This window comes from Equus asinus, chromosome 1 (assembly GCF_041296235.1).
Source record: "Equus asinus isolate D_3611 breed Donkey chromosome 1, EquAss-T2T_v2, whole genome shotgun sequence".
NCBI lineage: Eukaryota > Metazoa > Chordata > Mammalia > Perissodactyla > Equidae > Equus > Equus asinus.
The window spans coordinates 183058727-183086340 of NC_091790.1; the positions used below are offsets into that span (position 1 = coordinate 183058727).

The window sequence follows — 27614 nt, forward strand, 5'->3', positions numbered from 1 at the left end:
TAAATTCTATTTCCCCAGCAATCCCACACTCTCCCAAACAGAGTTCACAGCAATGCCCTGCCCAGGCCCTTCGAGGGGAGAGGACCCCAGAGTGGACGGGGGTAGAAGCATGCGGGCCCCGCCAAGGTCAGATCCTGCCGGGATAAAGGAGCCTGGGTGTCACCTGGAAGGAACAGGCTCAATTCCACCCCAGACTGCAGGCAGTCTCCGCGGCTGGCACTGGGTCTCCCAGCCCCCAGCCTGCCCTCCTTACAGGGCTCTTCGCCCTGGGTTCACCTTGCTCTCTTTCATGCATTGATTGTTAAACTTCTTTTGTTTTCCCCTTCGGAGTAGTAATCCTATTCAGCAATTCTTTTCCTCTTTGCATACAAATCCCGCGTATGATAGACGCCCAGCGGAGGGTCGCAGATTCTGCTTCTCTCTGTCTGTCGACTGAGTCTCTTTTGTTCCCACAGGGAACCTTGTTCATCTGGATCCCATTTACGACAATTTTCTTTATTACTTTTGGAGGCAAAGACGAAAGTGCATTTTGCTTTTTCTGTGAAGAAAGATTATGTCAAGTAAATTTGTCAACAAATTTCCTGGGAAGCGTTTAATTGACTTGAGAGCAGACATTTTTTGAGCATTTGATGACAGCTTTGCATACTGGATTGCTGGGTGTTGATTTTTTTTTTTTTCTCCTTCTTGCCTCCCCCACAGGGAGCTGGAATCCAACAAAAGACATGTCCTTCCTCACCTGGTCTCTGCCCTGGTCAGGCTGGGGCTGGTCGGCTGCCTAAGGGCTTGGCTCAGAGGGGCCATTTCGTTTAAGCCTCTGGAGTCTGATTCTGAGCCCTGGCTGCACTTTCACCCCCTGGGGAGCTTTAAAAGTATATATGCTAATGTGCGTATCCCAGCCCGGAGTTTCTGCCCTAATTGATCTGTGGTGCTGAAGACAGGCAGCCGTCTGTCTTCAAAGCTCCTGGGGATTCTAAGGTGAGTGGGCTGGGAGCCTCTGTCTCATCTGTCAGGTCCCTCCTGGGAGTTAAGAAGCCTCCAGGTGAGGGCTAACAGGCAGCATGGCACAGGCCAGGCCTTCTCTACCCTGGCTACTCTTTAAAACACCTAGGGAGATTTTGAAAAATACTGATGCCTGGCACAAAGCCAAGCGACTCTGTTTTTATTAGGCTAGGTTGAGACCTGAGTAGCCAGGGTGAGAACCACCTGGACAGGGGAAGGAGCCCTGACTTCTCAGTCAGACTGACAAGAACTAGAATCTGGGCTCTACTGGGCGGCTTTGAGCAGGTTAATTAACCTCTCTGAGCCTCAACGTTCTCATTTCCGACACAGGAATGGTGTTACCCATCTTGCAGGGTGGATGCAGCCAACACATACAGTGGCTTCCTTCACCCTCCTGGCACAGGGTGGGTTAAATTCTCAGTTACTCTCCCTCATGCAAATTTATATCAGTAATTAACTGCTACCAATAAAAATGCAGGGTTTTTTCAATAAAAAGGTGCTGCTTTGGGGGACGAGGAAAAGAGGATGCCAGCGCCTGCCTGTTCCCCCAGTCTTTATGAAGTGTCACGACAGCAGCTCCTTAACTCATAAAACCTATTTCAGAGTGCTGGCACTTTTGAATCAAATTTCAGTTAATTAAAGTCTCTCTGAAACTCCCTAGGGAAACTCTTTGCATCTATTTAAAGTCCTGCATGATTGACCTTACTGTAAATGAGTTAATTCTCTTCTGTTAGAAATAATCACATTTGTATCGCAATATAAACATGAGGAAACGCGGCTCAGGAAATGCGTCTCAAATATAAAAACCAGATCACTCAGGTTCTGGACAATTTGCTCGCCTTTGGCCAAGGCCCCTCGCCTCTCCTGGCCTCCATTTGCTCAACTAAATGTCAGGCTGAGATTCTTAAAAATGGGGTTGAAAATACTGCTGCTGCTACGAAGGGTGTGCAATTCCATAGCTCGGGCCTGACGCCAACACCCGCAGGCAAGGATGCAGTTTCACAGCGTGGCAGGTGGCAAACGAGAGGCTTTGAGACAACCTCCCGGTCCTGAGTGCACCCTCCCGTCAAATGCTCTGAACCTGCTATTGGTACCGCACTCTGCCAGATGGAGGGAAGGACGAAGATGGAATAGATGTGGATTCTGCCTGCCTGCCCTCAAATAGGTTGTGGTTGGAAGTTCCGGTAAGTCATGCATGTAACTAAATCTAATGCACAGTAGAAGAGATGTCCAGCTGGCGGTCAGGGCAGGCTTGTTAGAGGAGGTGGTGTGTTAACTGTGCCTTGAGAAGGAACGGAGTTTACATAATGGGGCAGGAAATGCCTTCCTCCCAATGTCAAGGATGCTAAGGAGCCCAGATATGAATGGAGAAGTGGTTGGAGAGCAGGGGGCATAAAGAGAATCGATGGGAAATACATGGGAAAGGCAGGCAGGCAGTTCCTGGGGGTCTTGGGTTACTTCAGGGTATTCCTAGAGGTGAAATCGCTGGTCAAAAGGAGTGCAAGAGCCAGCCCTGATGGTCTAGTGGTTAAGGTTCAGCACTCTCATTGCTTAGGCAGCCCAGGTTTTCTTCCCAATCATGGAGCCACACCACCTGTCTGTCAGTTGCCATGCTGCAGTGGTGGCTCATATAGAACCTACAATTGGGATATACAACCATGCACTGGGGCTTTGGGGAGAAGAAAACAAAAAAAGAGGAGGATTGGCAACAGATATTAGCTCAGGGTGACTCTTTCCCTGAAAAAAAAAAGGGGTGCATATTTTAAGGCCTTTGGTACACATTGCTCAAAGTGGCCTCCAGAAAGGATGCTCCAGTGTACTCTTCGCAGGCAGTAAGATGCCAGCAGCCTCAATCTGAAAATGTGGGATGAGGACATGCAGGGGTTATGCATTGGGGTGGAGTTTGTCATGTCAGCTCAATAAGTATTTACTGGTCACCGGGTTGGGTGTGGGGATGCAGAGATGAACAGACACATTCCCACCCTCGGGGAGCTCAGTGTGGTGGGAAAGACAGCCCACGGTCCAGCAGTGTGGGCAAACCCGGGCTCCCTTGAAAGCTACAAGTAGGTTTGTGAGATGGAAAGAGCATCCTTTCTGGGTTCTTTCTCTTTGCGCCACCTCATTCACCTCTATTCGTGTGGCTCTGCCAATTCTGGTCAGGGTCGCTGGATCTCCAAAGGACAGCTAAATTTCCCAGCTGCACCCCACTTACTGCCACAGTCCTTGTCCCAGCCACTGTCCTTCAGCGCTGGGGAAATTTCCAAGGTGCTTGGTGGCAGCTGCCCAGCTCCCTGCAAGTGGTATGGCTAGGCTTTCTCAGGCCCACAGGTAGGAAAGCCATCACAGAGATCTCGTCTGGGGACCCCTTGCAGTAGGCATTCGAGGCCTTAAAATACACATGCCTATTGACCCAGCTTTTAGGGATGATTCTAAGAAGTAAGCAGGAGTATTTGCAGAGCTTTATCTACAAGATCATGCATTGTTTATGAGAAGAAAACAAATCACTGAAAATGATCTACATTGTCAACCATAGGAGATTGGTTAAATAATTTATAGCATATTCACACAATGCCAGTATTATAAATTATATCATGGAAGAATATTTAATGACATGAAAAGAAAGTTTAAGAGAATTGGAAATATCACACTTAACCATTATGCCACCAGGCCGGCCCCAAGATATTCTGTTTTTTAAAGTGACATCTCCCCAAGCACAGGACAATGTCTCCCACCTAAGACATGCCCAGGCGGGAGCTGGGTGCTGGGTGCTGGGGAACGACACTACTGGGCGCAGGCTAGGCCTAGGTGGGTCCTCCAGAGCTCCTGGGTGCTGAGGCCCGCTGCTCAGCCATGCAGGGTGCCGTGCAGCAACCCCGCTTCTGCAATGTGCTGTAGGAGAAATGCACTTGGCGGCTTTCCCTCAGCCCTGGGCATACAGATCTTCCCACTCCTTGGTCCCGTTACAGGCCATGACAGGACAAACGAGGACTCAGGCCTGACAGTACCCACTCAGCCAAGCAGACACATTTGAACTCCTTCCCTCCCTGACTGCTCAGCCCATACAAACCAGGCACCTTCTTCACGGACTAACCCTTCCAGACTAACCCTAACCATGCAGTGTGCTTGGAATGCCCCTGATCTAATGGATAGTTAACATTGGTAGGGTGGCTACCTCTTTACTTCTAACAACTTGAATTATCCTCACAATAGCCCTATGAGGTGTAATGCTGTCATTACAAGTAAGGAAATGGAGGCAGAGAGGGCATCAGTAACTTACCCCAAATCACACACTAATAAATGGTGGAGCCAGATTCAAACTCAGGCAGTGTGGTCCCAGGGCCAGCCCTCAGAGAAGGCATCCCATATAGCCTCTCTGGCAGACAATTGATGTCACAGTTGTGTTTCCATGATGATTTTGAGTTGTTCCCAGACTTTTCTGGAAAGTCACTGAGAAGGTGCAGCATACCCAGCACAGCTACTGCTCCACCTGCAGGAGAAGCAGGTGAATCCTTCTGAGCTGGACTCCACCTGCGAGAGGCGTGTCTGTGGGTGGTTATGCAAGTCACCTGGTAAAACACCTCTGTGAGGGACCAACATGGGGCTGGAGACTCTGGAAGCCTCAGGATGCATTAGATCTCAGCCTTCCATGGGCTCAAGGCTTCTGGCTGCTTCCCCACAGCATCTTCTCAAATGCTTGTTCAGTGCCCCGGGTACCTGGGGAGGGTCCAGCTCTGCACAGGATCGTTGCCCAAATCCTTCCACTCCAACATACAACAGAGATTAGGTGAGAGAAAGAGCGTGCAGCCCAGAGGATGAGCCTGTTGGAGTCGACCTCTTGGCTATTCTTTCTTTCTTCAGAGTTTCCAGGCTGGATTCCAACCCGGGATGTAACAGACTGTTACCAAGTCTGGGCAAATCAGCACAACCTCATTAACAGGGCTTATCTCAGCGTGGTGGGATTGGGGATGACTTTTTTCACGGCTCTGCTTCTTTGCTTTTTCTAATTTTCTGCAATGAACATGATTATTTGGGCAATTAAATAACTAAAGGGAGGGGAAGTCATTCTGCTTGCTGTGTTCTTCACAGGGCTCTTTCCTCAACCTTCTGTGGACTGCTGAACTCCGGCATGTCCTCTGTTTCAGGGGGCTTCCTCAGGGCTCCTTCTGACCTTTACACCTCCAATTCCCATTCCCACCCTCTGCTTTCATGCCCTCCACTGTATATTAATCTAATCAAAACCTTACAGATTACACAGCATTTCACAGGCCTAAGCCTGCTGGTCCCCACCACCTTGATTTCATGAGAAGTCATTTTCCTGTCTTTGAAGATGGTGCCATCTCCGTCCTTGACCCTTCACCTGGACTTCAGCCCCAATTAACTACTGGACATCTGCAACTAGATGTCCTAAATGACCACGTTGATGAGCATCTTAGTCCCATCCTTCTTGCTCCCCTCCACATTGTCACTGCCCACCCCCAAAGTTTCTTTTTCACCGCCAGCAGCACCATCATTGAGCTCAAGGCAGGAATGTTTATGTAACTATGACTGCTTTTTCCTCCTAGGGTTGGTCATTCACCTAACAGGGCTGGTGTTCTTTTCTTCAAAATGTCTCCTTGGGGGCTGGCCCCCTGGCTGAGTGGTTGAGTTTCCACACACTCTGCTTCAACAGCCCAGGTTCATGGTCCAGATCCCAGGTGCAGACCTACTCCACTCATCAGCCATGCTGTGGAGGCATCCCACATGAAAATAGAGGAGGATTGGCATGGATGTTAGCTCAGGACTAGTCTTCCTCCAGGAAAAAAAAAAAAAAAGAGGAAGATTGGCAACAGATGTTAGCTCAGGGCAAATCTTCCTCACCAAAATGTCTCTGGGGTCTTTCCTTCCTCTGTCTCCCCACTCCCCCTCGCTTGTGCTGCTGAACCATTGCTGAGGGCCAGGACTAAATCCTACTCATTTTGCATCTCCAGGATCTAGCAGAGTGCCCAGCACAAAGTATGCCCTCAGACCAAAGTATGAACCCTCTTGGCTCAATGAATGAGTGAACAAATGGGTGAAAAAATAGTCTTTTATATTTTGCCTCCTTGATTTTAGTTTTCCCCTGCAATCCTTCCTATATTTCTCTCCCAGTTGAATCTCCCAAAATGGTGACTTGACCATGTGAGTCCCCTCTGGTGACTTTAATGGCCTCCCCCCCTCCCCCCGCCGTCAAGCCCCTTCAAAATCCAGCCCCTTTTAACCATTTTTTGCAAAGAATTTGTTCTCTCACTCCCTGAGGCTCTCCTCCAGCTGATCTGGCCCCTCCAGCCCATGGACCTCATGGGACACTGCTGGGCAGCCTGGCTCCCTGGCCCTACTCCACTTTGTCAAGCTGCCATCTTCACCCCAGCCTGTCAGAGGTGTGCTAACGTGAAGTCACTGTCATATTTAGTCAGGCGTTTATTCCGTGGAGTTACTGAGGATCTACTATGTGCCGGCCACTGCTGAAAACTAGGAATATAAACATTTGCTCAAAGCTTCATTTACCAGTTTATAAAGCTGTCACTATGTATCAGGCCCTGGGCTGGGGCTGGGAAGACTCAGTCTTGACCCTCGTGGAGCTTACATTTTCATGATAGAGACAAAAAAAATAGATAGTCTTTAACTAATTGACTGATTGATTGTAGTTTTTGATTGGTGCCGTGTAGAATAAACAGGGTGCTCTGATAGATAATTACAGGAAGAGCATCAGTCATCAGCAGAAAAACTCAGACCATTCACGCATCTGACAGGCATTTATGGGGCTCCTTCTATGCATCAGGCTCTGTGCCAGGGCCGGGGACCAGCGAGGTAAGATACAGTCTTTGCCCTTGGGGAGCTCACCCCTAAAGAGACCATGTACATACCAAAAGAATCAATCCAATACACACACACACACAAATATTTAATTTGGGGAAATAATAGACCCATTATTTGACTAAATTATCCAATTGCTTTTTAAGTCCAATTTATAGGCCTGTGTAGATTCCCTCCTCAATGTGGGTTGAAAGGCATATTTCACACAAGAGAAGCTGCTTGAGATTGCCTAAAATCAGAACAGAGATTCAACCTTTGTCTGCCTTTCTTCTGCCTCAACAGGGCACCACCAGTTGCTCTGCAAAACTCAGGCCTCTGTGAGGCCAGCTTCAGACCCCAGTGCATCCATGTGCACCGTGCGTCAGCTTATAGCTGACATCAGCCAGAATTGCAGAGGCCATCTCGACTGAGAACTGTGGCATCTAATGATCTTGGACCTGGAAGCAGGAAATTTATGTAAAGATGAAGACAGATTGGGAGACCAAAAACATAGGTTCTCATCTGGCTCTACCACTAACTTGCTGGGCAAGCACCTTGACCATTGGATGTCAGGCTCCCATCTGTAACATGGAACTAAGACCGGCTCTTCCTCTTTCTGTGGGTTACTGTCAAAATCAAATGAGATCATGAAAGTCCTTTGAGAAAGAAAAAGAAATATTCACATCCAAAGTGTGAGAATTACCTTTTTTTTAAATTGTGAAGGTTGTTAGGGTTCAAACAAAAAGGATTTTTAAGTCTGACTACTTAATAATAAAGTGAAGTCTATCGGAAGTTTGATAATACGCCATCGTTGAGTAGAGCAAGCACTATCTGTCGTGTACCCAAGAGCCATTTCTCTTCTTCTTCCGAGCTCACAGAACCCCAATTCTTCAGGTAAGGACAGAGCTTCCCTTCATCTACCCTGATCTACCCCAGCCCCCGGGGAAGGATTTTGACTGGTCTAAATCAGTCGTGGCAATCACATTCCATTTTGTCAGTGATTGGTCTAGATGTGGGCGTATGTTCCAGTTCTGGTTAATGAGAAATAAGGGAAAGTCTGACATCCCTTCCCCAACGTGAAACAGGATTTCAAGAAGAGAAAAACCTTGGCCTCTGCCCTGCCCTTCCTCCTGGGCACTGGTATGAGGATATGATGCTGAAGGGGTGGCATCCATCTTGCAACTGTGAAGCAATAAGTACAAGGACACAGTGGAGGAACCAAAGGTCAGAAGGACCTGGATTCTTGATGACGCCACTGAGCTACTGCACCTGCCCTCCTCCAGGCTTCTGGTTACAAGAGATGACTAAATGCTATTATCACTTAAGTCACTCTTACTTGCAGCCAACTGCATATGTAAATTGGTGCAATCTCTAAGGAATGTAACTTGGCAATATATTTCTATTTTGAATGTGCATACCCTCTGACTCAACAATTCTACTCATCAGAATTTCTCCCACAGATATACTCACACAGGTATATTTAAATACACAAATGACATCATTATGTATGTAACAATGTGGTTAGATGGAGTATGGTACATCCATAAAATGAAATATATGCTGACTTTAAAAAGATTGGTGCAGCTCTATGTATATTGGTAAAAAATGGTATTCCAGATATGTTAAGTGAAAAAAGTGAGATTAATAATGTTTGAAACGGAAGGATGGGTACACGGAGAGTTGTTATGCCATGTTTTCTTGTAAATGTCTTATGGAGATTTGAAATTTTCCAAAATAAAAAAATTTAAAGGCAAGGAGCAGAAACAGTAGAGCAAGTAGTATGATATCACTTATATGTGTGTGTTTAAAGAAAATAGATACATGAAGACAGAAAAAGAATATCCGTGGAAGGATACACCAGAAACTGGGAACAACAGCTACTTCTGGGAGAGAAGGAAGACCCGGGAAAGACTGAGTCTTCATATCTCTTCGTCCCTTTTGAACTTTTTAAAAAAATCAAATAATATTTTGTTATATAATAATATTTTATTTTTAAAATAAAATAATATAATAATTTGTTAATTAAGCAAAATCAAAAATTAGGTAGGTGATGGACAGACAGACAGGGAATCCATATCCTCGCAATGTGTTCTCAAGTGCTGCCTGATGTTCAGGGAATAACTTTGGTCCAATCCTCCCCAGGAAGAAAGTGATGCTGAGACAAGTAACCTGTGGCTGCCAAGGTCCCTGCAAATGAGCTGAGTTCTTCCTTAGAACCAAGTTACAAAGATGTTGGGTTCAAGGAAAATTTGACTGTCCTGAGTGCTACCGCCTATATATGGAAAACAACAACAAAATACTGTTTCTATGGAGGTAAAAGATTCCTCTTTAAAACATAATTCCTCTGTAGACACTTTTTAAAAGCAGAAATCACAAAGAGATTAAAAATCATTCCTAATCTTACCCCTCATAGTGACAACGTATACTGGTGTGAATGTGTGTGTGTCGATGCGTGTATAATCAGAAAACACATACCATTTTGTAATCTGATTCTTTCCAGTTCACAAAATATAATTATTCTTTCTACACCATTAAATATTATTTTACAACATAATTTTTAATGTGTGCATATTGCTATAACATGGCTTTTCAATAATCTTACCAATTTCCTATGTTGGACATGTGGAAATATGATTATAAATCATAGTCAATGTTAATTTCTGACTTCCATAAATATATAGCTCAATTTCCTTTCTTCCTTCAAGAGTTATTAATTAAGAGCAAAACAACAGGGCTCAAACAAAGCTCCTATACAAGACATTTTTGAGATATTTGGGGAAATTTGAAAGTAAATTTGAATCTTTCATGATGTTATAGAATTACTATTGCGTGATAATGGTCTTGCAGTTATGTAGAAATGCTTCCTTATTTTTTAGGGATACCTACTAAAGCATTTAAGGATAAAAAATCATGATATTTGTAATGTGCCTTAAAATATTTCAGCCAAAAAATAAACAAAGCGAACAGGGAAAAATAATATTCATTAAATCTAGGCCATGAGTATATTGCCTACTTCTCTGTAGGTTTGAAATTTTCATTTAAAAATAACGTATTAGGGGGCCAGCTCCATGGCTGAGTGGTTAAGTTCGTGGGCTCCACTTCAGCAGCCCAGGGCTTCACTGCTTCAGATCCCAGGCGAGGACATGGCACCGCTCATCAGGCCATGCTGAGGTGGCGTCCCACATAGCACAACCAGAGGCACTCACGACTAGAGTATACAACTATGTACTGGGGGGCTTTGGGGAGAAGAAGAAGGGAAAAAAAAAAAAGAAGATTGGCAACAGCTCAGGTGCCAATCTTTAAACAAAAATAACAAAATGTCTTAAAAATGAAATACTTTGTGAGCCAGCCCCGACTGCCCAGTGGTTAAAGTTCAGCGCACTCCGCTTCAGAAGCCCAGGTTTGGTTCCCGGGCACGGAACCACACCACTCATCTGTCAGTAGCCGTGCTGGGGCAGAAGCTCACACAGAAGAACTACAAGGGCTTACAACTAGAATACACAACTGCGTACTGGGGCTTTGGGGAGAAAAAAAAGAGAGGGAGATTGGCAACAGATGTTAGCTAAGGGCGAATCTTTCCCAGAAGAAATAAAATAAAATGGTAATCATTTCTTTTTAAAACAAAATGAAATACTTTGTGTTAGGCACTGGGCTGTGAACCGAGGATACAGGAGCGAACACCACCAACCCCTGGCGTCCTGTGGCACACAGCCTGGGGGAGCGTGTTTCCATTCCACTCCAGTGCAATGTGCCTGGTACCTCCAGGACCTGCATGAGCCTGGCTTTCCTTGTTCCCTCTACACCATCATCACTGCAGGTGTGTTTTCCCAAGTTTTAAACACGTACCCTCCCAGGAGTCTTAAGTCTAGAGGAATCCCCAAACCGTGGTGCCCTAATATCGCATGTCAAAAATCAGCTCTGTGGTACCTGGTGTCCCTGGGGTTTAGTTCAGCAGACTTTACCTGAGCACCCACAAGTACCTGGCACTGTGAAGGCACCGGGACTTAACAGGTGGATGGCCTGACCCCTGCCCTCCTACCTAGTTACAAGCTAGGGGAGAAGGTGGAACAGGTCACCAAGCCAGCCAGAAGGAGGGGAGCTGGCTCGAAGGGTGACCAGAACAAGCTTCTTCAGTGAGGGAGAAAGACCCCCAGTGGAATGGGGAGATTCCACTTGGATAAGGGATAGAATTCTGAGCAGTCCCACACACCCACCGGGACCAAAGACCTGGAGGAGCCACTGTGCACTGTCTTCCCCAGTTCAGCAGTTGGCAAATTTCCTCTCTAGAGGGCCAGACAGTAAACATTCCAGGCTTTTCAGACCAAAAGGCAACATCAAGGATATCATGTAGGTACAAAAGAGAAAATTTTCCAAAAAATGTCTTGAGAAAATGCAACACTTTATTTATAGATGCCAAAATGTAAACTCGTATAATTTTCACGTCTTAACTATTCTTCTTTTTATCTTTTTTCGGCTACTTAAAAAGGCAAAAATCACTCTTAGCTCAGAGGCCATATCCGAACAGGTGGTGGCAGGATTTGGCCCAGCCACAGAGTTTTCCACCCACTATCTTACATCACGGGCTGGTTCTTAACTGAACGGTTTGTTTTCAGAGCTGCTCTTTGCTGTGGGGTGGGGGATGGGCCTGATCTAGTTGTTGGCACCTGGGTTCCTGGCCCATCTCTACTCCTTACCAGCTGGGGGTTCTGAGGGAAGTCACTTAATCTCCCTGGACGTCAGTTTCCTAGTCCCTGAGGCCCGAGGATAATACCACCCTACTCGCAGGCTGTGGCGAGGCAAATAGCGCTCCGTCTGAGACACGCCCTTCCTGTGCACAGAAAATACTGGGTTGAGGATGGACTCATGGCGCGTCCAGAGCATCCCCAAAGACCGCAGTGCCGGGTCCTGCTCACAGCTCTCTGGAGCGAGCGCACTCCGTGTAGCCTTGGGACAGACTCCTCACAACTAGGGAACGCAACCCGCGGGTGCCAACCTGAGACCACCGCCCTGAGCCTTGGAACGGGGGCTCTCGGCGGGCCAGGTCGGAGTGGAATGAGAGCAGACCTCCCACTCTGGGTGGGGACGCCGGGCGCATGGCGCCCTGCTCCCGCTACCCCGGGGCTTCCAGGGTGCCCTCGGGTGTGAGCGCCGCGGAGGCAGCCCGGCGGAGCCGCGGGTGGGGGCCGCTCAGCCGGGCGCCCCGCAGAGCTGGCTGCGCGGGCCTCGCCGTCGGCGCGCCTCGGGCCAGCGAGGGTGCGGTCCGCGCCCCTCACCGCCGCCGGTCCCCGGGGGCTCCCCGCGGCGCGAGAGGCCAGTCCTGGCACCACAGCCGCGCCGGGGCCTCCGGCGGACCTCGAGGATTTCTCGCTCCTGCCAGCCGCCCCCAAACTTTCGGGCCGTACCCGAGGGTGCGCGCGTAGCGGCGCCTGCGAAGCGGAGTCCCTCCCTCGAGGCCCCGGGCCCTGCGCTGCCCGGCGGGGCGGGGCGGGAGCTGGCGCTTGGGGTGCGCCGGGGCCCGCCGGGCAGTTGCGCAAGTTGTGCTCGGGCAGCTATAAGAGGGGCGGTCAGGCATGGAGCCCCGGACGAATCGCGGTGCCAGCAGCTGCGAGGTAAGGCCCGGGCGCGCTCCTTTCTCCTTCCCCGCCGGTCTTTCTTGGCAGGCTATAGCACCCTACCCCACCCCAGCCCCCGGGGAAACTGAGGCGGGCGAGGGGCAGGGCGAATGGCTTGGTTCTGGACTATGGTAGCTTTGCACCAGAGGGAAGGCGGCTGGGAGCCGGGGAGCGTTGGATTCGGGGCTGAGCTGTGCCCATGTCCACGGGGCAGGAATCTGGTCACGGAGCCAGCCAGGGCCCCAGTAGACTTCAAGAGACGCCAGCCCGGCCGCTGAGATGCTTTAGAAATTGCCTTGAGGGCATCCTCAAAGATCAGGTATCCTGCCCCTATCTGGGGGGGTAAAGTTGGGAGTTTGGGGACCACGATAGGAGCCTTCAGTTTTTGAGGACTGGATATAGCCCTGCTCTGCTGATGAGAATTCAGGCATTATTTTCCAGCTGGGGGTCCTGACCTCTGAATGAGAGGGGCTTATAAGGCTGGGGCCTAGGACCAGGACGAAGATGGAGTAGACGTGGGGAGAAAAACTGTCAGGAAGAACCCAAATCTCCCAGAGAAACTGTGCTGGGTCTCACCACTTCTGGTCTCAAAGCCGTGCAAATTGCCTTCTACAATGGATAAAATAGGGTTTCCCTGGGGTGACAGAACAGCAGGTCATGGGAAAGGCCTGTTACGTTTCTCACTGTTGCTACCGCTGTAGCCAAGAGCACCAAATAACACACTGCTGGCAGGTGGGCCCCAGGTGAGACCCACCAGGCCTGCTTCCTCTCCTGCTTGGTTTAGATTTCATTGTGGGTGTGGTCACCTTTACACTCCAGTGTCTATAGCTTAAAGGTAGTGGCACTTTGGAAAAGTGACTCTTTAAATACAGTTAGATCCAAGTGTGACAAGTGGCCTGGTTGTCATTTGAGAATAGCCGCTTTGGAGAAACAAGATGATTACTTTCTGCTGGCGGGGTGGTCTTCTGGGGAGGTGGGGCAGAGGGCAAGGACTTGAAAGCACTGCCCCCTGGATCACAAGTGGATGACTCCCCTTTGTGAGAATTGACCTCTATCAGCTCCCTTTGTTTGTTCTGTAGGGTTCTGGGGTGGCAGCATCAGCTGGGGTTGGTGGGAGAGAGCATTCCCAATCTCTTTCCCACCCGGGTGGTCTGCAGAACCATAGTTGCTCCCAGTCTGACTGCCTCATGAGCTGAAAGGCCGTGCTGGTCATTTCTCTCATTTAGGTAAAGGGGACAGGCAAGAGAAAAACAGTAGATGTTTTTAGGTTCTTTCCTTTTCAAGCAGTTGTGGACATTGGGCTGAGGGAAACGTTTCCATGTTGGCCAAAGGAGCGTCCTCCTCATATTTTGGACATCTCATGCCCAAAATAACTCTTCTTGGCATTTTAGGGAAATATTTCCCCTCTGCTCCGTTCCAGGAAATGGCTCCAAGTGCCAAGGAGATAGCCAGGGAAATTGCAATGAATTCCTGCCCGTTAGCTCCAGGCAGATGCCTCTCGTGTCTGAGTGGCCCACGCAGGGTGTAGAGGTGGCCACTTGGGAGAGCTCTCCTCACAGAACCCCGGTCATTGTCCCTGCTCCAGCCTAGATGTCACCCAAGGGAACGTGGAGGTCAGGGAGAGAGAACGGGCTCTGGGGAGGTAGAGTCCTTGAACAGCATGCATGTAATTTAAAGGAAAATCAAGCCAAATTTCTCTCGTAATCAGTCAATCAGTAGGCCCTGTGTGGCGGCACCTCTGTTCTGGCCTGCCAGCTGAGAGCCTCAAAATTCTCCTTTGTCCACACGGTTGTCTCAGAGAAATAGAAAGAGATTGTTTCTGCTTAAAAACAGTACCGGATGCCTGGGCTCATGGAATCCTTTATCCTTCATCCATGTGTGATAACAGATGTGCCTTGCTTCTCAGCAAACTGCATTTTACAGCCTTTCCTGCCCTGTTTGTCAACTCTCTGGCAGTGAGTCCTTGATCGGTGTCAATGCTGACCTCTTACCGATCCCATAGAAGATTTCATCCCCATCTGTGCACACATTGCGTTCATTCTCTGGGGTGCCTCAGGCTGGAGGGTGCCAAGGAAGAGGCGGGAAGCCACAAGGAAGATAGGCAGGGCAGAGCAGAGGTCTCTGAGAAGGGCAGGAGGCCCAGAACACAGCAGCAAGAGCCAGGCTGATGAGTGGGACCAAGGCAGGGGGTTAAGATGGAGGAGAACTCAGGAAGCTGAAGGGAATCAGGGCCCATGTGGTGGCAGAGGACACATATGAGGTACAGGAAGCCGACCAAGGTCCCCATGAAAGCGAGACCTGCACGCTGAAGCATTTCCTATCTTCATTAAGAAAGCCCCTTAGGAATTCCTGCTGGGCAAAAGTGAATTCTAGGATGTGACTTTAAGATGGGGACAGGTGAACCATTGTAGAGGTAGGTTAAACTGGTTAGATAATGAAGATTGGGAAATATTTCATTTACTCACTCAACAAATATTTAATAAGCATCTGCTCTGTGCCAGGCCCTTGAGAGATGCTGGAACCAGTGGCAATACACCACTCCTGTACCCGGCAGACATCACTAATTGAACACGGCACCCTCTCCCTCTGAGTCTGGATGGAGCTTCAGATTCCCCTCCACACAACGCTCCAGGGAGCTGCTAAAAATTGATTGGAGTTGACACAGGAATTGAAACCTACTTATCCCTGATGGGATAGGATATAAGAGTAGTTTCTGGTGAACAGAAAGAATATAACCCCCTACACCCACTTTCTGGCTACCAGTTAAGTATGTTAACATGATTTCTCAAACGAGCCTCTTGGTTGCAAATAAGAGAAAAGCACTCATGCTGGCTCAGTGTTTTTCAAACTGTGTATTGCAACCAACATTTAAAAAACAGAACAGAGACTCTCAAGAATGCATCACTCATAGCAAGGGTGAATTTACTTCTTGACACTTGTTTCCCTTACACGTGTACATCTATATGTCTCCCAGATGAAAAGTATGTTCAGGAAGTTGACAGTACTCAAGTGAGTATATGTGCAAAAGAGTATCTCAGACTGGAGGCTAAGGACAGGGAGGACCCAGAAGCAACAAGGTCAGGAGCCAGAAAGAAGGTCAGGAAGGAGCACAGGCAGTGACAGTAACTACTTCTCGGTGGCTGGATGGACCTTGGTCTCTCTCAGCTACTCCATGCACTAGAGGCCAACTATGGCTACCCCAGAGCTTCTGAGCCCTCAACAGAGAGAACTGGGCTCTCAGAAGCCCTACTTTAAATTCCTGGGAGAGATGCTAACTGACCCATTCAGGGATTGGAGGAGGAAGGGACAAGGAATGGGAGGAGAAAAGGGTACAGTCTCTTGCCTACCACTGGTCACGCAAACATGGCCTCCAGGGCTGGGGTGTGTGTGTGTGTGTGTGTCTGTCTGTCTGTCTCTCTGTTCTGTGTGCAACCACGAGGTCCCTACTACACAAAGAATCCAGGCCGGGACATTCTAGCTCTCCAGCCTCACATGCTCTACCTTTCTAACATTGAATTCTCCCAAAGCCCACAATGTTTTTCCCCAGCTCCACACTGTCCCCTTGGCCTGGAATGCTCTGCTTGCCCTCTTTCCCTGGGGAGCTCCTGTCTTTCAGGTCTCAGTTCAAATATTGCCTCCTTTGCAAAGCTGTCCTCACCTCCCCAGAGTCACCCCCATCCTCTATGCTCCCCTGGTTCTATGCTCCTTCCCTCATAACATTTACCAGTTTGTGTCACCTGTTTAAGCTTCTATTCCACTGGGTTCTGAGTAACTTGAAGGACCAGGACCCAATCTTCTCTGTCTCTATGTATCCTTTGTCCTTTCCCCATCCCCAAGTCCCTTCCGACTTGAGGTTATGGAGGGAGGAGGGACGGAAGGGTGAGAGGGAAGAAGAGGAGGAGCCCGCAGGAAAGATTTCTGCAGGGAGAGGCCTTAGACTAGCCAAAGCTTTTCCTCATAATTGAAAGCCACCACCACATTACCCGAATTTAATTCACACTAGCAAACCAAAGATTATCAGAGAGAGGGGTGGAGAAAACCTAATGGCTGGAGAAGAGAAGAAGGAAGAGAGAAGGGTATGCTGGGTCTTGCTAACATCTGGTACTTTCAACCAGGAGAAGAGGAGAAGGTTGGCTAGCTCAAGTCTAGCAGCCTGCACCAGGGAATGCCTCTGTGACCAGGAGCTTGCCCCACCTTCCCCCACTGCTGTCATTAGAAGGCTGTGGGCAAGCCTGACCTTGCCCAGCAAACCCTCTAGCCTGGATCTAGAGAAGTGCCCCCCTACCTTGACATAGAGGCTCCCCACTTGGTCTGCCTCATCCCCAAGGACTGGGGGTGGGGGTGGGGGGTGGTGAGGGAGCTCCTGTCTGGAGGGTGCCGCTTCACTGAATAGGAGGCTAGCTTGTCTGTGGAGAAGGCTGAGGTGGGGAGATGGTGGGGGACAGCATAGAACTACCAAGTGGGGAAGGGGTGGGGAGTCAACTAAGGATGAGTAAAGGTGCGGCTCGCCCCCAGGACCCAGGTGAAGTCAGAGAGCTGAAAATTGTGGTGGGGCCAGCATGGTTACGTGAGCCTCTCTTGCTGGCCCCAAGCCTGTTTTCTGTGATTACATTTCATTATCCAGTGCTGCCCTGGAGGGCTCCATTTTCTGGTTTTTCTCTTTTCTTCTCCAGTGCACCATGGCAGGGGATGATGGTAGACATGATGGGCAGTGGCAGGGTCTTAATTAAAGGAGAAGGAAGGCAGCCTGAGGCAAAAGCCAGTGAGCAGGTGGTCCAGAGGATGAGAAGAGGAGAGTGGCAGGGGGGCCAGCAGAGCGGAGGGCAGCACCGGGAGGCAGGCCCAGCAGGCAGTGTGCACACAGGCCCATTGGCCCGCCTGCTCTCCCCCCTTGGTACCCCTCTCCAGGCTCTGCTTGAACAACGGTCAGGGGAAAATGAGAGACAGGCTGTTTCGTCAACATTTAGCGGTTCATCTTAGAAAATAACAGCTCCTAAATGTTTAAAACCACTTTGGAAACTTCAAGAGAGAAAAGGTTTTACAGCCCAGGCAGATGGCTGACAGCTGCCTTTCTCCCTCCCCGTTCCTCCCTCCTCAGCTCTCTCCACTCACTCCCGCCAGCAGCTCCAACCGGCACTCCTGGGTCTACCTCTGCAGCCTTTTTTTCTGAATTGAGACCCTCAATCCCAACTGTCAGCTGGACAGGTCCACCTGAGATCCTACCAGGACTAGCAAATCAGCACCTTTCAAACCCTCGTTCCCAGACATCTCTGAGTGCCTTTGCCAATTTTCATCTCCATTCTTCTTGTCACCTGGGCTGAAAGTATTTGCCTGGGAGTGGTCAGAGCTCCTCACTTCCACAGAAGGAAGCCCAGCCTCTACCTGGCGCTCAGCCCAACCCCTCACCTCCTCCTCGCCCGTCACGTCTGCTGTGCCAGCTGTGAGCCACCAACTCCGGAGCCACCAGTGTTCTTTGGTCTCTTCCCCCTCTGCTAGGGCTGACCTGGCCCCCACCTTCACAAACCCAATTCCTCCCCATTCTCCAGGCCCTTATCAAATGCCATCTCCTTCGAGATGCCTCCTTGATTCCTTAGCTGGAAACAACAGTGATAACAGCTCACATGTATCAGGGATGGCCACGTGCCAGGCACAGAGCTGGCACTTTACATGCATTATCCCATTTCATCCACGTAACAGCCACAGGTGGGAATTATGATTTGTATCAACCCCATTTTATAACTAAGGAAACTGAGTCTCAGAGAAGTTAGCGAACTTTCCCAAGGGCCTATACTTCCTACTCAAACATAGTCCTGCTGAACTCTAGAGCTCATAATTTTATGCATGACTTGCTCCCCTGAGTTACCCAAGGCAATTTATCTGTTTAAATGTTCTTCCTTGTGTTGTAGTTAATTAGGTAAGTTCTTAAATCAGTTTTTTAAGAGCACGGTTTTGTTCGTTACTCTTAGTTTTAACAAATAATATATGTAAGTAGTCGACAGCATCAAATACCGTGGTATTCTACCTGGGCTTCCTGGGGAAACCACTCTTCCGCCTGGCCCTCCCCACTCCTGATTCCCAGTTTCCTGTGGCTCCGTGTCTCTTTTACCGCTGTACCGGGCCCATAGTGGGTGATTAATGCATGTTAACTGTCAACCATCAAATACACATTGAGTAACTATTACATGTCAGGTGCTGCTCAATGAAGTTGTAGGTGCTGTCTTGAATTATCCCTCCCTCCCCGGTCCCTAAACCCTGCTCTTACCAGCCATCCCCCCACCTTCATGGGCCACGGCCAGGCCTCACCAGGTACTGACACTCAGGTGAACCAAGGAATACCTGATGCCCACTCTTTTCTGTTGCCCATGTCTGGGTGTATAAATTGGTTAGCACTGGGTTTGCCTGCATTTAGCAGAGACCCAAAATAACAGTGGCTTCATCAAGAAAGAGGTTATGACTCTCACCTACACAGCACAAGTCCAGAGATAGCCAGTCCAAGGCCAGTATGGCATCTCAGCTCCCCGAAGTACTCAGGGACCTGGGCTCCTCCAGCTCCTTACTCTTCCATTCATAAAGTGAGGCCTGTGTCCTCATGATGCAAAATGCACCAGAATGCCAGCTACTACATCCACAGTTCAAACCTCGGAATGAAGGAAAGGATGAAAAAGGAAGAAGCAAAGGCACACAACACGAGAGCTGCCACGTGGCACTTCTGCTTTTATTTAATTGGCCAGAATTTAGTCTCATGGCCATACCTAGTTGGGAGGAGCTGGGAATGTAGTATTTATTCTGGATGGCCACATCCTTGTCTAAACTTAGATGTTCCGTTGCTTGGGAAGAAGGGAAGAGGATGTATTGGAGATAACTAGCAGGCAGCCTCTACTGAAAGGGTTAGGTGTGTTGATGCGTATGTGTGAGCATGTGTGTTATATGTCATGTGTGTTGGTGGGCCAGGTTCTCGCCATCACTTTGATCTCAGATGGAGCTATTACGAGTTCTCTCGGCAGCCCCCCCATGGGGCTCCGCTAAACCTGGCCTCTCCCCTTTGGCAGACTTTCTCGGCACCAGCTTCTCAATCCCACATTTCAAGGAACTGCAATATATTCTCAGCATCCACTGAGGCATATTATCAGTGGTGGTAGAGGGGGCTTGTAAAACTGTTGTTCCATTCAAGTATTACAGGGTGGCCATTATGTGAGAGCGACTATGACCAGAGTTAATCTGGTAATAAATTCTCTTGGGAAGGAGGGTGTCATTAACCCATGAATTCTAGAAAAGGATATCACTCAATCTCGTGCTGCAGAGGAAAGACCCAGAAATACAAGGAACCCTGTTGAGATGGCCCCGGGGAGGCAACAAGTCAGTTACTGGATTCAGGGTTGGCTACAGGTAGTGTTGCCTGAGCGTTTCAAGCCCTCCCCAGTAATCATACAATTCAAAAATATCGGACATTACTCCCAACACTTCAGCCCACGCACTCAATGGGCAGCGGCTTTACTGGTTCATCTCATTTACCCTTTTGAGCCAGGTGGTGTTGTGAGTTCCATTTTACTGATGGGAACGGATGCTTTAGGGAAGTTAAGTGTCTTCGTTCAGAGACACACAGCTGATGTGGGTAGAGCCTGCTGCTGAAGCCTCAGGGCCTAATCATTATTTTTCCACCTTTGCTGGGGTTTCATGGAATCCTACTGGCAGGTTAGCACTATTTAACTCCATTCCGCAAGCATTTGGTGGAAATGTTCAGTCAGGTAATAAGTAGTTAATAGGAAGAGTTTTAACTTTTAAGAGAAAAAACAAGCACAAAAACATCTGAAGTGCCCCATCCCGAACTCCTTAGTATTTTTCATATTTGAAGTTGATATGGGGGTACAATCTTAAAGCTTAATCCTAGAGCAGGTATTAGTTCCCAAGAGCCATGGTCCCAGGAGGTGCCCTGGGGTGGGCATTGGGGTGCTGTGTAACTCAGGCTTTGCCTTAAAGGCTGGAGAAACTGGGGGTCGGGTGGAGTGGGTGGAAAGCATCCCAGCCCTTCCGATTTAGGCAGAATCCCCGGATTCTGCCACTTACCTGTTTGCATTTGGGCAAGTTAACACATCTACTTGAGCCTCATTTTTCCCCTTCTAAAAAATTTAGACAAAAAATATACCTTTGATCAAGCATTATAAATAATATATAAGCAGACTGCTTATTTCTATCATATTGCCAGAATATGGATTATACCAATCTTGCCACCTATGGACAGAAAATGTATTACTTGTTTTTTATTAAGACCCAGATGAGGCAGAACACAAATAGCAGAGATTAACTTTTTTGCCATCTCCAGAACCTTCATGCTAATATTTACCTATATTTGATTATTATTTCAGGCCCATCCATACATACTTAGCATGGATCATTGGCCACAGACTCTCATACATTTAATTTTATTACCTTTTGCCTCATGTATCTCATTAAAACTTTGCTGCTTAATCAAGGATCTGCATATTATTAATGTTACAATTCATGGTTTCATTACTTTAAAGTTTTAAATATTCTGGGTGAACGTGTCATATATTCTCTCTTGCCTCTACACCTTTGCAGCAGCTGCTTTCTTGGCCATCATGGCAACCACTTTCTACTCTTACTAACCCCTGCTCAGCCTTTAATACTCAGCTCAGGTGACACCTCTTCCAGGAAGCCCTCCTTGTACTCCCATGATATCTTCTACTTGTCCTTCTTGCAAAGCTCTTTTTTCCTGTATTGGAATGGTCTGTTTACCCATTTCTCTCTCCAATTAAACTGTAAGCAACTTGAGAACATCTGTTGTTCACTATTGTATCCTTGGTGCCTAGCACTGTATCTGACATATTATCAGACCTCCCATAAGTGCTGGTTGGATTCATGCTCCCAGTGGGAGAGAAGGGAAGTAATAAAGCCAGTGATAAACGCCATTGTGGAGATATCAGCAGGCCACTGGGAGAGTAATGGAGAGGACAAGTAACAAAATCTCTAATAATAGGGTGGTAATAGAGTACATTTCACAAAACCTTTAAAGCTCTTTCACGTGCATTATCTAACTTAATCCTCGTAGAAGCCTAGAGATAGGTATATTGCAGGGGAGGAAGGTAGAGTTTTTAGCGGCTGTGTGATGCCCCTGAAGTCATGCAGCTAGTAAAGGGCTGGATTCAAACCACACCCAGTCTCTTGCTTAAAGCACACAGTGGGTCACATCATCATCACAATATCCCTTTGCTCACGCCCTGGCTTCCTGCTCTGTGGTCTACAGCACACCTCAGTGTGGTTTTATTGATCAGGCCTTGCCTCTCTCCAGGAGAATGCATTTTATTAATGTATTTCTAGATAATGAATTGTCTTTGACTCTGAGGAGATGATAGCCAGGGCAGAAAGCCTGCTATCTTTATCCACATCTGATAATGAGGTTGGTAATGGCGTACAGGTGTTTTCTGAGATATCAGCGACTTGCAATGTATGGTTCCTTCTGTTTTCAGGCCCAAGAAGCACATCCTGGAAGGAAAATGCACTGTGGACCCCTGTGCCAATTCCTGTGGCTTTGGCCCTATCTGTTCTTCATTGAAGCTGTGCCCATCCGAAAAGTCCAGGATGACACCAAAACCCTCATCAAGACGATTGTCACCAGGATCAATGACATTTCACACACGGTAGGGAGGGTTTGGGGACACTGGGACCCCACATAGAGTGCCTACGGGGACACTGAGACCTGAGAGGTTAGCTGAGGCTTGTGCAGCAACATGGAGGGGCCATGGGGGCCTTGACTCCTCCTACTGCATGAGCAGCTGCCTCTTCTCTTCCTCTCCCCTCCATCTCCTGCTGCCTCCTTCCTCTCCTTCCTCCCCGACTTGAATCGTAGGATTTGCTTCCTTGAATCCTAGTGCCTAGAACCAGAGGAGCCATAAAGGTCCTTGTGTTCCATTGGCAGGTGACCAGACCCCCAGTAGCATCTGCTCGGGCCTCTATCCCATCTCTAGAATGTGCTTGTCAGTAGGCGGTCTTCCTAGTTGTAGCTGAACTCTGGCCCTGTGCAGCTTCCCCCTGTTACTGTTAGTCCTGCCTGTCAAGGCCACACAGAAGAGCAAGTCTACCCTCTTTCACATACAACCCTCTGCGTGTCTGCAAACAGTTATCAACACCCCCTGGGTCTTTGCTCTGGGGCCAACAAAGGTAGACCTTCGGCCCTTTCCCAGGTGGGGTCCGTATTTGGAATTAGGGAGACTAAGTGTGAATCTTCACACTTCTGTTCTCTATCTGTAAAACCTTAATCTGGATCCTCACTGTCTTTAAGCCTTGGTTTCATCATCTAGATAGTGAGACTATCATAGGGTCTTCACGAGGTTGCTATGAGATTAAATTCGATAAAGCAGGTGAAAACACGTCCCCTGCCCCCACACACCCTTTAGAACTAGAAGAGAGTGTGCCCTCATTAAAGGTTTGCAGTTGTGTCTTTTAGTAGCCCCCAGCCTTAAAAGCCTGCTTGTTTGCCCTGCATGGAGCAATCCGGAGACTTCCATGTCTCCTGACCACTGAGGATGTCTGACAGTGGCCACGGGCAGCCAGGAAGAAGTTAGGTGGCCAGAAGCAGGGACAGCTCAGAACTAGAAACGAGTCTTGGGCATTTCATAGAGTGAAACCCTTAAGTCTCCTTGCTTTCAAAATAGTCATTCAAAGGCTGCACGTGATAGATCCAGAGTGTCCCGACCTCGTGGTGCAGGGAGTGAGTGCTGCGGGCAGCGGGGGAGGGGGCTTCCCCTCCTGGTAACCAGGGTTAGTGAAGCAGAGGAGTGAGGTGGGGCATTTGCTGGGGAGGGAGCCTTGACCCCTAAGGGGGTGAGACTTGGTGGAGAACCTGATTGGGAGGGAGGAGTCCACAGGGGGTGGAAGGCAATGAGGACAGCTGGGGAGAGGGCACTATAGAGGACCTCAGGTGCCTGAGGAAGAGACTAAACTAAGAAATAGGGAGTTGGGGCTGGTTCTATAGCAGAGGCCATCTGGAGAAGGAAATGGCCTGAGAAGTTTGGTTTCGAAGTGGAGGGCAGGGTGGTTTGGGAAGGACAGGAAGACAGAAGTCCAGGAGACCAGCTTGAAGGCTTGGCAGCCACCTGGGCACAAGAAGTAAGGGCCTAGGCCAGGTTGGTGCAGAAGGGGAAAAGGAGGCAACCAAGAGAGTGAGGCCCCGCACACATGGGAAAGGCTGAGGGCTTTGCAGAATTCTCTTCTCTCCGCCTTGCTGAGCTCTTGCTCTCCCCCTTCCTCCTGCACAGCAGTCAGTCTCCTCCAAACAGAGGGTCACTGGTTTGGACTTCATTCCTGGGCTTCACCCTGTCCTGAGTTTGTCCAAGATGGACCAGACATTGGCAATCTACCAACAGATCCTTACAAGTCTGCCTTCCAGAAATGTGATCCAGATATCTAATGACCTGGAGAACCTCCGGGACCTTCTCCACCTGCTGGCCTCCTCCAAGAGTTGCCCCTTGCCCCAGGCCAGGGGTCTGGAGACCTTGGCGAGCCTGGGCGGTGTCCTGGAAGCTTCACTCTACTCCACAGAGGTGGTAGCCCTGAGCAGGCTGCAGGGGTCTCTGCAGGACATGCTGCAGCAGCTGGACCTCAGCCCTGGGTGCTGAGGTCCTGAAGGCCTCTCTTCCCTCAAGGACCAAAGTCGATGGAAGAAACCTGGGCTTCCAGGTGTCTCCAGGAGAAGAGAGCCCGTGTGGACATCCTTTATCCAGGACTCCTGTCCATTTCTCTCTCACTCCTCTAAGCCACACTTCCAAAGGCATAAGACGCCAAGGCACGTTGCTTGAAACCAAAGATATAAATACCCGATTCCATGCTCACCCATCCAGCAAACAGTAGACTGGATCTGGGATTCTCACAAAAGTCTCCTCTCTGTCTACCTCCCCTCTCACTGCACGCTTCAGTGTGACCCGGGATGATTTCAGGAGGTGGGCTGCAGAGCCTTTGGACGATCCAGCGAGGTTCCATCTGAGGATTCTGGGGAGCACCATGAAGGCTACGTCCACACATAGCTGGAAACTCCCAAGCAACCCAAATTGGAAACACTTATTTATTTATTATGCATTTATTCTGGATGGATTTGAAGCCAAACATTGGCTTTTCCAGGCTCTTTGGGGTTGGCCAGGATTAGAGATGCTCCTGGGGTGCTGTTTCCAATCCCATCAATGGGCCTGGCCAAGGCAAACCCATTTTGAGTGACCTAAGGGCTCTCAAGTTATTTCTCTCATAACTGGCTTTGTTTCTACTGTGACTTTGAATGACAGTGTTTGCAATGGCATTGCCCTAAGCGGATCTCCAAGGGCCAGGTTAATTTAAAAAGAAGAAGATGAATTTTGCCAAGTATACTGTATAGCTGTGTGCACCCAGAGATAGGAAATGTGTTGACGGGAGAGGGAAGGATCCAGAATGTATTTTCTGAATAATATTTGTGTGATGGGCTCTTTGGATGAGGTGAAGTCATTTTCTCATCTTCTGCAGCCACTTAGTGTGGTTTTCATGAAAATAAAGAGATGGAGGTGACTCCTTCATAGGAGTTGTGGGGTTTTGCCCGCTGCCCATGGAGGAGTGGGGCTGAAGCCACTGTTTGTTAGGAAAGTGGTGAGCTCTGGCCTTCTCTGACTGCTAGAGTATGGTCTTTCTTATCAGAGAGTGAAGGTCCTGAACTGGAGAGGGTGATTGACAGGGCAGGGGCCCTTGGTTTGGCCCTCTGAATGGTCCAGGTTTGATCCCACACTGGGTTTATGACATAGCAGTGTCCCTTTTGGGGTTTACGTGCCCAGTTGTGGTTCTCATCTGACTGGCTCACCCAAAGGAAGGGGCCACGTTTCCCACCCATTTGGGGAGGATTTTTATTTCAGTGGAAAGGCAAAATCCATAGGAGGTCTGTGGGCTTTAGCAGATGGTCCCAAGACCTGGGAGCACTGCTGAGTGAGTGCCACGATCCCAGGCCACGCGGCCAGATTCACCCTTCCCAGTAGAGGTCATGTTCAGAAAGGATGAACAAGAACGCTTGGGCTTTCCACCATCTTGCCACCATAATGCAGCCATCACACTGTGGGTGGTGGGTCTGTCCAAGAAAATTTGAACCAAAGCAATCAACTTTAAGACTGAGCACCTACTTTGTGCTCAGCCCCAATTGGTGCTACAGGCTAGAGAAGCTCACCAAATAAACGTTCAAAGCCAGCCAAGCCCTCAGGGGCCTTGCATTCCAGATGGTAAAAAACCCACTCACCAGCATGCAAAGGCTGCCTTTTCACCTTGGCAACTGAGCTGCTGAAACACCATGCGACCTTCAGCAGGTGGGAAATGCTGAGCTGCGGTGGCAGTGCCCGGGGGGCCCGCAGACTAACCCTGCTTGCATTTGGTAGCATTTTTACTTTTCAGGGCACATCAGCCTCTACTGTGTAGTCACATCCTTTTGAAGCAGAATAGCTGAGAATTTAAAATGAGAAAATATCTAAGACCATAACAGCAGACAGATGGCAGGACCAGGACTAGAACCCAGGTCGTCTGACCGCCAGAGTATTCCTCAAGCCAGGTAATACTCTCTGAAGGTTTGAACAGGGTTGGGCAAGGCAGACCAGGAATGCTTTCTGGAAGAGAGGGATTTCGAGGTCCTGGATTTTGCAGGAGGTGAGGGAAGTGAATTGCCTGGAGGGAGGAGGCTGTTTTGTTTGAATCTTTGGTGTGCTGAGACGCCAGTATGAAGGAGTGAGGAGCCAGTGACAAAGAAAGACAGAGAAAGGGAAGATAGGAAGGAAAGGGACGTGTTGAAAAAGTCTTGGGGAGCAAAGAAGTTTGATATTGAAAAGGTTAAGAGTCAAAAGTTCTAGAGCAGAGACTCATGTGAGGGAGAGTCAGACCTGCTCCGGAAAATATGACCTAGATAACCATGGCCACCTAGTCAGGCTGGCGTGTTTTAAGCCTTTTGCTCACAAAACCTGGCTTATGGCTCATTCCCAGAGTGTGAAAATTCCAAAAGGTAAATGATTGTCTTTTTTTGTAACTTAAAAAAATTTTTTTTTTTTTGTGAAAAAAAAATCCAAATAAACTACCTTTGCCCCCTGGTCTTTGTTTTCTGTCGCCTTTTGTGGAGGGGCTTCTGATGAGCTGTTTGTGTGTGACAGGGCAAGGCCTGGCTGGCCTCCATCCATTGCTGGGGTAAGCTCTGCCCGGGCTTGGCCACAGCCAGCCACCATTTATTCAGGCTAAAGGACTCCCCCAAAGCACAGAGCTGGCAACGTGAGCACATTCTGCGCCAGAGTCAGTGTGGGTCTGCTAATCAACCTTCAGAAGCACCAAATTATTTAAAAAACAAGAACAACAACAAAAACCCCAAGTAAGCAAGCAAACAAACAAAAGCTTCTAACCCAATAACAGACCCAGCCAGGTGCATAGACTTGAAAAGACAGGACTTTTCTTGTTGCAGGCACAGACCACAGTCATCCCTGTAGGACAGCTGGGACCTGGTAGTTTCCTCCCAAGTCCCGGGGAGGCCTTGGGGACTGGCCCATCCAAGACAATCACTTCCATGGGTGATTTCAAGGACCTCTGTCCCTCCGAATAGGTTGCTGACTGTTCTGGGGATTAAATGACCCAGTACAGTGTCTGGCTACAGTAGATGTAAGTGAACCTCTTTCCCTTCACATCACAATTAGCAACAGGCTTTAAATGTCAGTGATCCAGATCCACATGGGTGCAAACTCACTTTCAGTACCGATGACAGAGGCCCATCCTTTTCGGCATACTAACTTGGGTGGGGGAGGAAGGGGGAACCAAGCTCCTAAATGAGGGGAGACCAAAGAAGAGGGGCAGTCAGATGTGGCTGGAGCAACCTAAGTGGGTCACTTGGCAGCTCAGGGAAGTGGCTGACCTCTGTACCAGTCAAGGCAATAAGTATATTGACCCATAATTTTTTGGGCAATGTTGCTAAGAAGTCCAGGCCATGACCCATCTCTTTCCTCTGCACTTGTCCCCAGGGACTCAGAAGATGGCAGTGCCATGATCCACCCCAGTCTCTGCCTGCCTGAGGTGGGAAACAGGGGCTCGGGGACGATGTGTTTGCCTCTTGGTGGCCATCTGGGACTGTCTGAGTTGTCTTGTTTCTGAGCAGTCACAAGCTGGAGAAGCCCCACTTCTGACAGTAGCTTGGGAAGCTAGCCCACA

At 48.8% G+C, this 27614-nt stretch overlaps 1 protein-coding gene across 2 annotated transcripts; it reads left to right on the forward strand.

Annotated features, from left to right (window-relative positions):
- Window positions 1-12158: 12158 nt before the first annotated feature.
- LEP (leptin) lies at window positions 12159-26516 on the forward strand. Of its 2 annotated transcripts, none has more exons than XM_014854289.3 (3): window positions 12159-12419; window positions 21908-22078; window positions 23696-26516. In XM_014854289.3, exons 1-3 carry the CDS (start codon window positions 12381-12383, stop codon window positions 24053-24055), a joined length of 570 nt encoding a protein of 189 aa, XP_014709775.1. In that variant the 5' UTR covers window positions 12159-12380; the 3' UTR covers window positions 24056-26516. The 2 variants fall into 2 exon arrangements, with proteins under 2 accessions (XP_014709775.1, XP_070368951.1); XM_070512850.1 differs by lacking the exon at window positions 12159-12419 and adding an exon at window positions 12508-12741.
- The last annotated feature ends 1098 nt before the right edge of the window (window positions 26517-27614 follow it).

What these genes read in the sequence shown, in the direction of transcription:
- LEP (XM_070512850.1), top strand. Translation starts at nt 12,622, where the DNA reads ATGTCCACGGGGCAGGAATCTGGTCACGGAGCCAGCCAGGGCCCCAGT. An exon ending in AGGGCATCCTCAAAGATCAG is followed by an intron (nt 12,742 to 21,907) that starts GTATCCTGCCCC and finishes TTCTGTTTTCAG; the next exon opens with GCCCAAGAAGCACATCCTGG. An exon ending in TCAATGACATTTCACACACG is followed by an intron (nt 22,079 to 23,695) that starts GTAGGGAGGGTT and finishes CCTCCTGCACAG; the next exon opens with CAGTCAGTCTCCTCCAAACA.